Source organism: Haliotis cracherodii, unplaced genomic scaffold (assembly GCF_022045235.1).
Source record: "Haliotis cracherodii isolate W230 unplaced genomic scaffold, xgHalCrac1.p SCAF_1, whole genome shotgun sequence".
Taxonomy (NCBI): Eukaryota; Metazoa; Mollusca; class Gastropoda; order Lepetellida; family Haliotidae; genus Haliotis; species Haliotis cracherodii.
The window spans coordinates 12,941,567-12,955,073 of record NW_027266264.1 but is presented as its reverse complement, the minus strand read 5'-3'; the positions used below and the strand labels follow the sequence as shown (position 1 = coordinate 12,955,073).

The following is a 13,507-nucleotide window of genomic DNA, read 5'->3' as shown; positions in this document are numbered from 1 at the left end:
TGTTTGTGTGGCTGCTTGTACTAGTCCGGACTGATGCGGATTTATAGTGCTAGCTCACTGAGATACCATGCTGCAGTTTAACATGAATATCCCACTCAGACACAGTATACTGACTCCATCTGACAAGTACCATCTTGTAACGTCTTTTGGTATGACGCGGCCGGGGATCAACCCCGGACCTTCCGCTCTCCGGGCGGACGCTCTACCACTAGACCACAGAGGCGGTCCACTCCAGTTGGAGTGGCATTTGCAGTCAAGTGGGTCATTGTGACTAAAGGTTGTGTTTCTAGCCTCATAAACTGATGTCGTTAAACTGGAATAACATGACAGAGTACAAGGACAGATTCATGTTGGGGCCACTCTAGCAGTAGAGAAAGATATTTACAACAGCTTCATTTAAAGTTTTTGTGTCTTATCGGTCTCTGAAGGAACTGTTATTCTGGCACAAGTTGATTTAGAGATAGCATTATATTATGGTGACAACTTAATAAGTGTCATATTATGGAGACAACTTGGTTGGAAGTAATTTTTAGTAAATCAATGTGTCATTTGCCTAGGAATCCTGACAGATGTAATTCAGTAGTGCTTTTACAACTCGTGGTAGTGATACAACTAGCTATGCTTTTGTTTCAGTACATTATTTCTGTGATATTTAATACATTGTCCACTTTGGAAATGAAATGAACAGATACTGTGGCAAATATATGAGCAATGGGTCAGTAAATCAATACATCACAGGTCGGTTACTGACTAGAAACTATTGATTGCCATTTTAGATTCCAGAGCAACATGATAAATATATTCAACGTCTGTCATGTTCATGACCCTTAGTTTTTGAATTTGTATATGTAGTGTTAACACCAATTTGCTTGACATACATTTGCAAGTTCTTATTTAGACTAGATTTGGAGGTACCCTCAATCCATGTTCAATATGTTTATCATCAAATTTTTGAAGGAAATGTTAAAAAGTGTGTATTGTATTAACAAAAAAGGTAATTGATACTGTTTTCAATTGTGATACATGGGAATATTATTTCTATAGAACAATGATTTTATTATTAATCTGTTTTTGCCAGTTTTCTGAGTGTGTCACAAATGCAGCTATGAACCTGAACCAGTATTTAGAATAGAATCCAATGCTGGCCAGGGTTTCAGTCATGCCTAGAGCTCACTGTTGTGATGTGATCGTATGAATGTTAACTCTATACAATAAAATGGTTGCTCTGGATGCAAGATCCTCTGGGAATAGGAGATGGCAAATGTGAAAAATGTTTATTGATTAGCCAATGTGGATGATGTCTGTAATATTGTAATGATATACTGAGATCATCATCAGTTGGCATGGAGTGTTTGGAGCCAGTTTGTTAATCTACTGTGAGTCGGCATTAGAATTTAGAACCAACTATTGTCCGAATATTGTAGCAGGCATGTGAGGGAAAATATTGATTTAATGGATCTGGTATATTTGATATGTTGAAACTGGTGAATAGAATTACATCTAAACATATGTTACATATTAGTTTTGTAGGTAGGGAAGATATACCAATGAACATACATTGCTCAAGGGTTTGAACCATGCACACATTTATATTTGCTCAAACTGGGCTAATAATGTCACACGTTTGTCAAATTTGAATCTAAATATCTAGTATTCTAGTTATATCAGGGCATGTCAGCTTAATGTGGGAGGAATGCCCGATGTGATGTAGATCTCAGAGGATGGGCATAATGCTTACAATCCTAGATACATAATCGGGGCTCACCAGGATTCGAACCCACAATCATAGGTTTCTGGTTTGAGGTTTGCCAAAGGGATGCAACTCTGTACATCGAATTGTGGTGTCTTAGACGATTGGGCCACCTGTGCCCCCTTTTGACAGATAGTCTGGCTTTTGTGATCTCAGTGTTTTTAATATATGATTTGTTTTGTTGGGAAACATATCAATGACACAAGTTAGATCGTCATGGAAATGAGTCATCCAGGTGATCAAAAACTATTTGTAAGACAAAAAGATGAGAGTTTTCACTCTTCGTAAAAAAAATGCAATGGCCAGTTAGATTAACTTTTATTCAGAGCAACATGACATCTTAACCTTTTTTCTGCAATGTAATCTCATCTATTTGTCCACAGACAAATGCAGGATGACTTTGAGAACTATCAGCAATCGGTGAAAAAACTAACAGAGGAAACAAGGAAGATCCCACTCCAGGATGAAGGTGCTGTCTGCCAGATCTGCCATAAGACCAAGTTTGCAGATGGTGTTGGGCACAGCTGCCACTACTGCCATCTCAAGTCATGTGCCCGGTGTGGGGGTAGGATGGCGCTACGCTCAAACAAGGTGAGCCTCTACCTTCATTATGTTACAGTTCTCTGGAATACTTTCGTCCAATGAATGGGTTATATGTTTATTTGTTTTTCTTTCAATTACTTCTGAAAAAGTGTGCTGCATTTTGCATAAGGTGAGACCCTAATGCAAGTATGTGCAGGTTTTTCTGTATTTCTTTCATAATTGATTTTTCTCTCATTCAGAGGTGCCATGTACAATTTATTTTCTTTACTTCAGATTTTGAAATTTTGTGCTGCATTTGCATAATATGATGATTTCTTTGTACAGATATCTTCAAATTGTTCAAGGATCCAATGTCAGAACTCTAGAAATTTGATTAGATATAACTAATATTTTTCCATCACATCCTCTATCAAAAGGTAGTTCAAGATACAAGTGTCATATTCAAGAACAGATTTGCATCATCTATTTTGCAGATTTTTATCAACTTTATGCATTGTACTGCCAATAACGTTCTGATCTGAGTGACATTGCTGTCAGAACTTTCATATTATTTAATTACAATCACTATAGATAGAGATTTGCTGATGTTGCAAAAGAGAGCTCAACAACTGGCACCCTGTTATCTGACACGTCCATGTCTCCCCACGAAGAGCGTTGAGTGCTGCTGAATATACATAATGCCCTTCTAGCTGAGTACCACCATCTTAGTCCAGTGTTCTCACAGATGTCATCTGCATCCTTTGAATGTCTCTAACACAGGAACTTTTAAAATGTGGATCCAGAAGAGCCTGATGTTGAAAAGTCTTGCAATGATGGAGGTAGTTTCAGTTGGAATGCTGATACAGATGCACTGGCATTGAATCTTCACTTTAAGCTAGTGTACTGTTTGTTGAACAGTACCAAGGTTTCGGTGACAGCATGTCCACATTGTGCTAGCACAGGAGCAAGAGCTTGTCTTGGCAAGGTCCAGTGCAGCCGAGTCAGGAGTGGGAGGGAGGGATTGAGGGAGAAAGGGCAATGGCAGATTCCTGGTGCACGCTTACTAAGAAAGCTGGACGATCAATAAATCCATATGACCGTAGGATTGTAGACTGGTTCCAGATAACTCAGTCCCTTCTCCATGCAAGCATCTCTTTCACACTGGGAAATGCTGCTGCAGCTATGTTAGCATCATTTGGTCAGACTTTGCAGGTTTTTCTTTACAATTGTAAGGCCCTTCTGCTGGGGACTACCGGTATATGCATTTCAAAATGTCAGCATCTCATGGGAATATTGAGTGACAGTGCAATATGCCAGTCTTTTCTTTTTATGTTGGTATTCCACACTATTGTATTGTAAAATAAGGACTGTAAGCCTTTTTGTATTCCTCAAACTGTCCGTTTTGGGTCACAATATACCCAAATAAAAGTACTCTAGGCTTATTTCTGAGAAAAGTGTTTTATGTGAATCATGAATAGGCCAATCAATTGAAAAACATTTCAATTATGGATATATACTTTTAGAAACAAAATGTGAATAGATATAAAAAGACTATTCAAAATATTCTGTGAGGTAATTGATTTCAGAGTGTGATCAGTAAAACTGCTCCCATTCACCCAGCCAGGCTGAAGCACTCGAGGGAGATAACATTCAAAGAAGTATGTTTCATTATTCAGCTGTGCCAACAAAGAGTGACTGTTTAGTACCCACCAAGCAATACATCTCGTTGCTTGACCTAACTGTGTCACCCAACCAGGGTGTGATGTATAGGAGCTATTGATTTCTTGAAAGACACTCTGCTGCTTTCATTGTTTATATACTACGGCGCCATCAAAAACATGTATCTGTCACTGCACACTCTAGATAAATATCTTGCAATTAATGATGGACTATTAAATTGGATATAAATCATGAATTTCGTTTCATTTGGTAATTGTTGATGCTATATTTGTTTTAACACAGTTGCTGGATCTTGGATAAGTTTGGTGACAAATAGTGACTGGCCATTTGTAAGTGACATCTGTCATGATATTCTTCAGATCATGTCATTTAGCCAGTTTAGTTTTGGACTAAATAAATTGCAAGCAGTTCTGTGGCATTTGATTGGCTAACCAAGCAATGTTTCTATAAACTAAATAATGCCATGCCCACTAACAAACTACTGTTTCCTGATTGGCTGATGATAGATTCGGCAGGATTTCTGTTGCATTATTGCAACGATGTAATTGAAAAGATGTCACTGATTTTGTACTGTTGTCTACAGATGTTTGTGTTTATATTATTAAATAAGCACCCTGTGAAGTTATTATTGTTGACATATTTATTTATTCGAATTGACCTAAGGAGTATTTGTGTTAAATAGTTTAAATGTAATAACTGGTGTGCACACTTTGCGTAAATCTGCTACGTTGATGCACACAGATTGCACACCATTTTTAAAAAAAAAAATTATCTCCATAAACGCCAAAAAAAATATTGCAATCAATTCTAATATAGATCAGTTAAGTTTGTTATTGGTTTATTTTCCAATAGGTTTTTGTCCTATTACCATACTTATACTCATGATTATCATACTAATGTGTCACCAAGTTTTGTCGAGATTAAAAACAAACGGAGAGAAGCAAACAACAGGATTCCTCATTAATATTTGTTTGACAAAAGTCACCACCCAGCTTCTTGTTGTTAAGGTAACAGATGGCTTAGCTGTAAACTGAGTCATAGCAGGACTATATAATACTGACCGTGGAATGTACTAACCTGACGGCATTGATAGATTGTGTATCTCTAGTGTATCTCCAGTACCCACCCAACTTTTACAGCCAAGTTTAGTACACCACCAAATGTAAATGCTGGTAGCTATTCCAGTGAAACTTGTTACTCTTTCCCATTGACAAAGAGACCGAAAAGGCATTGAAGCAAAGTCTGCAATTCTGTGCAGTTCGAGATATGATGCAGAAAAATTTATGTTGACCTTGTGTAGATGCTATTTGGGGGAAATAGCTGGCTCACTTGCTCTGTCTGTCTCCTATGACACTGGTATGACTGGTGTTGATGACAGAGCCAGGGATATAATACCTCGCTCTGTTAGTGTACAGAGTTAGCTTTGTTGATTAGTATTGATCATTGAGACTGTTAATTAGTATTGATTGTTGCGACTTCATAAGTATTTATGGATCACTCTTTGGTATAGCATGCTGTTCTGTCTTATCCTTTATGTGAAATGTTCTTTATGTCCTTTGTCCCTTTGCCTGAATTTGACTTTTGCCACTATATAGCCCCAACATGATGAACATGGTTATTTTCGACAGAGAGGGCATTGTGAAATACACAGTGCTGTTTCACAAACACACTAAAGCAAACTACTAACAAGCAAGACATAATTTGGTGGTGCTTGTATCTGCTAAGCATATTTTTACTGGAACATCTATTTTGAGTAGTCCAACCAGATGTTGCCAGTGGTATTGATGCAGCTGAAAATGTTCATAAAACACATTCTTAATATGATGAGTTGCATTGTCCTGTTGTCGAGCCTGAATGGCTACTTATGATGGCAGCTGTCATTGTTATCTGTAACCTCTGACGAGGGGTGCAGCAGGGCTAGAAGTGAAGACACACACACACACACCACACACACACCCAGACATCACCACACACACACAAACAAACACACATCACCACACACACACACACACACACAAAACACACACACAAAACACACACACACACACACACACACACACACACACACACACACACACACACACACACACACACACACACACAAAACACACACACACACACACACACAAAACACACACACACACACACACACACACACACAGGTGGCTTTCAGTCTTGGCAAAATTGTCCAAGAACCTAGGATGTTCCTCATTTACCAGCTTAACACGTACATATATCTGTCACCTACCTTTTCAGATTACTTGCTGACCAGTTCCTGCGTTTGATGATTAATGCCTATATTTGAATATATATCTAAAATGTATGATTTTCTTGATAGAAATAATGATTATACATATTTTTCAATATCAATGGGCATGGTATTTTCAGCCTGGCGTATTTGCCGCAGGTGCCAGTGCAACGGCAGAACCCAAGGTAAAAGGTCAAGGTCCTCTATGTTGTGTAATGCACCTGCGTCATAGGCTGAATGTTAGATTATAATGAAGCTATGGTTTGGTTAGTGTTCAATACTGTGGACATCTGATGACCTAAACAGGACATCAGAAATCAGAATATGTCCGCCTCCTAGGGTAATGTGGGATTCATCTGTTGAGGTGTTTGTAAGGATTATAGGAATCTGTAATGATTCAAAAATGGTCATAAGATACCGTTCAGTAAAATCTCACTGTTGAGTAATGCATTTTCGGTTTGATGTTGAGAAACATTTTACAGAATTTGTAACTAAGAGAAATATTTCTCGTCACTGATCAACAGAATTAACATCAGATTTCTCCTCACTTATCAACAGAATGAAAATCAGAGACTAGAAGGTATATATTTGTTATACCAAACAGAGGTACAATTTTAAACCAGTGCGAGGAACAGAAGGCTGACCATTCCATTCCATTATATATGGTAGAGTAGAATCGTTCATGTGTTGGTCTATCTACAGATATGCCATACCTCTCCCATATTGTTTTCTGCAATGCATGTCCAGGCACTGGCATGAATATGGGATCACCATTTACATCCCAGATAGTCCCTCCCCATTGTGCCTCGCCGTGTGTTACCCAAGTCTATGCATTCATTTCCATGTACCGTATTTAACATTATGATTTGTATCATTGTTGTTAGGGACCGACCATTTGATAAATAAAGTACATCTGCAAAACGAGATATTGTTTTAATTAACAGATTAAAACTATGATCCTAATAATAAAAAATTGAAACCAAAATTGCATCAAGGTATATATTGTGGCTGATGATTTCTTTTGTTTTCGACAGTCAGAAGCACAATTGTTGTTTTCAAGCATTTTGTGGGAAAATTTATGTTTTTCGATAATATCCCAAACGCTGCCACCCATCCCAAACCCAACATCCCCACCTCCGACCCCACCCTTAACCCTAAGAATATCAAATGGTTGCTCCCTTTGGACACTTGTTATGTTCAAACTGTCTTTAATCACTGACTAAATTCCATTTATGCCATGCATGATTTAACTAAATCACCATGGTCATGTATTTTGGGCGTTTATGCTTTGCTGTATGCTTAATAATATTTAGCATGTCTGTGGACCAGTCCTTTCATTTTTCACATCTAGACTTTGATAAACATGGTGATTTGAAACAGTTTGACTATGATATTTCAGTTATGCACAATATTTTACAGTATTTTGTTCCATTGTTAGATGTGTTGTGTTTTGTAATGAAAGAAAAATATTCCTTTGTTGAATAAATATTAGATGATACCCTATGTGTTTGTTTATTTCCAACCATGATTGTCCATTGAATTTGGATTATGAATGAAACTGATCGTTTGAGTATTTATCTGTTTCAGCTAGAAGTAGTTTAGTTAATTGTGTTTTTAGATATATATTTATTTCTGTTTTAGTATATTGTTGAAAGTTTTCTTTGTTTACCACCAGTAGTTACATCTGTTACCTGTCAGCTTGAGACAGATACTCTAGTGCATGTAGTGCAGACATCACTTTCATAACGCAAGTTCATGTCCTAGAACATACTAGTTGTGGCATTGTGTAGAAGGAGCATATGGGTTCACTGAGCTAAGGCCAGAAAACAAGAACTTGATTCTCATGACTATCTAGAACTAATTATTAAATATAAAATGTCAACGCCAGATTATCCGACGAAAAAGATTCCATTGGTGATAATGAAATGGTTAGCATGCAAATTCAAGCAAAAGCTCACCTGAACCAAGACATTGAAATAAACATTTCGTATTATCTCTGTTCCTGCCTATCACTCCAAACATTCATAAGTTTTCACTTTTTTAAACTGCTAGCCTTACCATGCTGAAACTTTATGTGGCTCATCCAAGCAATGATGTGACTAAAAGAGAATTTTAATCTGATTATATGTCTGTTGAGTAAAACAATATTTTTCATGTATCGGTTCAGAGACCTAAGATGATTGTTAAATCTTAATTTCAAATATGTGTACTATAATGCAAATATTCCAGAACACTCGGGTGAGCTACAGAGCGGCCTGGTTCTACTTTTAGTGTTGGTGTGTTTTTCATTGGGTTACATCAAATATTAAAAGATGTGAGTTTTAAAAATGTTGGAGAACCAAGCAATTTCCTTTATGTGGTCTAATGCAGGAAGACCAACCTGTGAATTGATGTGGATTATAAAGTCATCACCATTGCAACATAAGCCTTTAACCTTCGACCAGAGGTTTTATGATCTGTAAAAAATGTTTTGAAAACTGCAGACACTAAAGCTGGTGGTAGGTTTACAAAATACTGAATCTTTGTGACCATTGTAATTATTTGATTGGGATCCTATGAAACTGTTACTTCCACAAAATAATTGGAACAACTTTTGAAGTCGCTTCTTCTTTCAGAAAATTCATGCGGCAAAACATGAGACTGTATTCCATAATTTGTTTCTGCTCAATGCTTCATATATAACCTGCACTGCAAAACAAGTATGAAATATGGAAATCTGCCATCCAATTTATGTAACAGGAGTGTTCACATTAGCAACAAAATGTTCATCACATGGAAAATGTGTCTTGCCATTAGAAATTGAGTCTCAAGCACCAGAAGTAGGACGGGGGCAGAAAGTGTATTTCTATCAAGTTTATCACCCAGCACTTGTTGAACTATTTTATTCCCCAGGGAGAAGCAGGTGTCTCCGTATAATTACACAACATGTGGAGACAAAATAAATATGTTTATAGACGAATAAGTAAGACAAGGTTATCATTGAAAATATAAATGAATCTGATAAATCATGTGATGTACTTGTATGAAATTTCCATTTTGATTAACACTTACATGAAATTGTTTATGGCTGGTTTATATATCTGCATGGGCGGGCTGACGTCAGCTTGAGGTCATGGTTTGACATTTGTGAAGTCTGTGAGTCAGCTGGAGCAGCCGTGACTGAGTGGAATAATTTCAACCACACAAATTAGGAAAATGAGGATTTAATCATACATTAACAATGTAGGGATAATTAATCTCAGAAAATATGACCTATTTATGGTGTAGGTTATGCATGTTTATTACTTTGCATGGATGGTGTGAATGTTCTAGTTAATCCCTGCTCGCTCCCTAGCGAACTGTTCAAATGGTGATGTTGGATAAAGTACATACTTGTTCAGCAAACTGTGATGGTTTAGAGCTATGAACCATTTTATAGTTAGATGTTTGTCTTAGGTCTGTGTTTTATTTGTCCAACTTTCATTTTTTCAATAAAAAAGAACTTAAACATTGTAGAGATTAAGGGCAAACCTTATCATTTATGTAGATAGATTTATCTTCTCACAGAACCTATATCTTGATCTCTTCTAGCATCTATACAAGGATGAGTTTTTGTATACTTTGTGTAAATATGTTGTCTGTTCTCCCATTTTCCCAATACTGTATGCAATGGAAGGTATTTGTCTGTCAACGTGCAGTGATGACATTCTGTGTTTACTGGCATTTGGCATCACACAGTGATGTAGAATGTTTGTCTTGCTCAGTGATATAATACTGAAACTTTTACCTCTCTATATTTCTCTGTCAACACAGCGCAGTATTACAGCTTCATAACACAACTCTGTCCATTTCATTGTCTGTAAAACAGGATATCATTAAGGAATAACTTAAATTCATACCTAGAATACATACATGTTAATCTGGATCATTGACAGTTATATTACTTTTAATTTTAATGTGACCAGCACATTTTGTATGATTGAAAAAGTCAGTTTGCAAATCACAATTAACAAGAGAACATTTAAGTAAATCATACAAAGACTGAAAGTAGTAGTAGTTGTAGATGCAGTCGGACAATGTCTGATTCACTTTGTGTTGTGGGTGTTTGGTGTGCGTCTAAGTGTGCTCTCTTTCCTCAGACAATGAAATGGACTGAGCTCAGATTGCAGCCAGATGTGCAGGTAGGTCACCACCTTCATCACAGTCTCCTACACATGCCTGCTTCCAAACATTGTCACAAACTTAAACCGCTTATGTACAAAGCAGTGTCAGTATGGTAAATAGAGTTATATAAGCCAAGTGTGTTTCCGTATCATATATATTAGGGCTGGGTTGGGTAACTCGGGTACCCGGGTTGGGTGGGTACTGAGTAGGACCCGGGTACCCACAGGACTACCCAGACCCGTGGTTAGTCATGTGATAGATAGTTTAATTATGAACCCATTCCTTCTGACTTTTCATATGGTTGAATAAAGATATAACTTAAGTCAACTTTAATGTATGCATGACCAGAACGTTTAATACATGTATTTAAATACGTTTTGCAAGTGCTGTTGTAAAAAAAAATCCCAATCGGACATTTTGTACAGGTTTCTCTTGAGACCTACAGTGGGTACCCGTGTAGTAAATTTGGACTCGTCCCAGCCCTAATATATATCATATATTTGGAATAAAACTTGTATTATATGAACCTTTCACAATAATCTCTTTACGGTTTAATGTCATTTGTTTATGATGTTATTTCACTCACTGAAGTTAGTTTAGAACTGAATATGAATAAAATGCTAGAGAGAGCCCCAATTATCATATATGGCCAAATTATTTGAATCTCTGTGTGTATAAAAACATCCACACATCGAAATACATTTGCCTAAACTCATTTTGAGAGTTAGGCAACAATTTATTGAGCAAGTAGACATTTAAGTGATGTATGGAGCATACAGAAGTAGTCCCTCATTTGCATATTTATTGGATCATGTGATACCAAGTTTATCAGAATGGGTTATGGAATCAATAACAATATCTGTTACATGAAAACAATATTTGACCCTTTGGCTGTAATTGTCCCCCGCCGCGCGAAAGCACGAAGCATGGGATATAGTATTCACGACCGTTCGTACGTACGTCTGTACGTCCGTACGTCCCACCTGTTTGTTGCCGCGATATCTCAAGAACTAAACACTGGATTGTCTTCATATTTTGAACTTTGGTGTATATACAGACTCTGCAGACACCAGTCGGTTTTGGTGACCTTGACCCCATTTTCAAGGTCACAGCAGGCAAATCTGCTTTTGGAGTTGGAAAACAGTGTTGCCGCAATATCTCAAGAACTAATTGCTGGATTGTCTTCATATTTGGAACTATGGTGTATATACAGTCTCCGCAGACACCAGTCGGTTTTGGTGACCTTGACCCCATTTTCAAGGTCACAGCAGGCAAATCTGCTTTTGGAGTTGGAAAACAGTGTTGCCGCAATATCTCAAGAACCAATTGCTGGATTGTCTTCATATTTGGAACTATGGTGTATATACAGTCTCCGCAGACACCAGTTGGTTTTGGTGACCTTGACCCCATTTTCAAGGTCACAGCAGGCAAATCTGCTTTTGGAGTTGGAAAACAGTGTTGCCGCTATATCTCAAGAACTAAACACTGGATTGTCTTCATATTTGGAACTATGGTGTATATACAGACTCTGCAGACACCAGTCGGTTTTGGTGACCTTGACCCCATTTTCAAGGTCACAGCAGGCAAATCTGCTTTTGGAGTTGGAAAACAGTGTTGCCGCAATATCTCAAGAACTAATTGCTGGATTGTCTTCATATTTGGAACTATGGTGTATATACAGTCTCCGCAGACACCAGTCGGTTTTGGTGACCTTGACCCCATTTTCAAGGTCACAGCAGGCAAATCTGCTTTTGGAGTTGGAAAACAGTGTTGCCGCAATATCTCAAGAACCAATTGCTGGATTGTCTTCATATTTGGAACTATGGTGTATATACAGTCTCCGCAGACACCAGTTGGTTTTGGTGACCTTGACCCCATTTTCAAGGTCACAGCAGGCAAATCTGCTTTTGGAGTTGGAAAACAGTGTTGCCGCTATATCTCAAGAACTAAACACTGGATTGTCTTCATATTTGGAACTATGGTGTATATACAGACTCTGCAGACACCAGTCGGTTTTGGTGACCTTGACCCCATTTTCAAGGTCACAGCAGGCAAATCTGCTTTTGGAGTTGGAAAACAGTGTTGCCGCAATATCTCAAGAACTAATTGCTGGATTGTCTTCATATTTGGAACTATGGTGTATATACAGTCTCCGCAGACACCAGTTGGTTTTGGTGACCTTGACCCCATTTTCAAGGTCACAGCAGGCAAATCTGCTTTTGGAGTTGGAAAACGGTGTTGCCACGATATCTCAAGAACTAATTGCTGGATTGTCTTCATATTTGGAACTATGGTGTATATACAGACTCCGCAGACACCAGTCGGTTTTGGTGACCTTGACCCCATTTTCAAGGTCACAGCAGGCAAATCTGCTTTTGGAGTTGGAAAACAGTGTTGCCGCGATATCTCAAGAACTAATTGCTGGATTGTCTTCATATTTGGAACTATGGTGTATATACAGACTCCGCAGACACCAGTCGGTTTTGGTGACCTTGACCCCATTTTCAAGGTCACAGCAGGCAAATCTGCTTTTGGAGTTGGAAAACAGTGTTGCCGCGATATCTCAAGAACTAATCGCTGGATTGTCTTCATATTTGGTACTATGGTGTATATACAGGCGGGGGACATTTCATCACTTTGTGACAAATACTTGTCTTAATTGGTTTGAGTGAAATTAATTACCAATGCAATAGTTTCTATGATACTCCCACTTTAATACGAGTACCTAGATTATTCTGTTTTATTATTATTATTATGGTATTAAAAGTTGTATTTTCAGAGTAGAGCGGTGTTGGGTTTTTCTTCCATCTTTGACCTTCTTGTTTATTGTGACACCTAATTTGGTAATTTCAGTTTTTCTAACAGATATTGTCATTTCATCTTCTATTATTTAAAGCAAATTTTTTTTATTGAAACCTAGCACACACGAGACCTTGCTACCTTGTATACAAATGTTCGAACACAACACAAGGTGTATTTATATTACAGAATATGTATTATATTAGATATGAAATAAAAGTAAAATTTATATACTGTTTAATAAAAACAAACATCACGATAGTAATAGTGTCTCTAATATAAACATGAAGTGATGTTTCAAGAAAAAGAATGTTATGATAGATTATATCACACAAGAAAATGTTTCCAAGTTTCCAGTACTTGTA

The 13,507-nt window shown here is 37.5% G+C and overlaps 1 protein-coding gene across 16 annotated transcripts in view; it reads left to right on the top strand.

Annotated features, from left to right (window-relative positions):
• Positions 1 to 13,507, top strand: part of LOC139472907 (regulating synaptic membrane exocytosis protein 2-like) — a 113,137-nt gene that overhangs the window by 46,347 nt on the left and 53,283 nt on the right. For 11 of the 16 annotated variants that reach the window (XM_071255420.1, XM_071255466.1, XM_071255412.1 and 8 more), the window contains exons 2-4: positions 2,134 to 2,341; positions 6,341 to 6,385; positions 10,319 to 10,360. In XM_071255420.1, the coding sequence (XP_071111521.1) occupies positions 2,138 to 2,341; positions 6,341 to 6,385; positions 10,319 to 10,360 (291 nt within the window). In that variant the 5' untranslated portion in view covers positions 2,134 to 2,137. The remainder of the gene's footprint in view (positions 1 to 2,133; positions 2,342 to 6,340; positions 6,386 to 10,318; positions 10,361 to 13,507) is intronic. The other 5 variants (XM_071255484.1, XM_071255475.1, XM_071255414.1 and 2 more) reach the window with 3 other exon arrangements.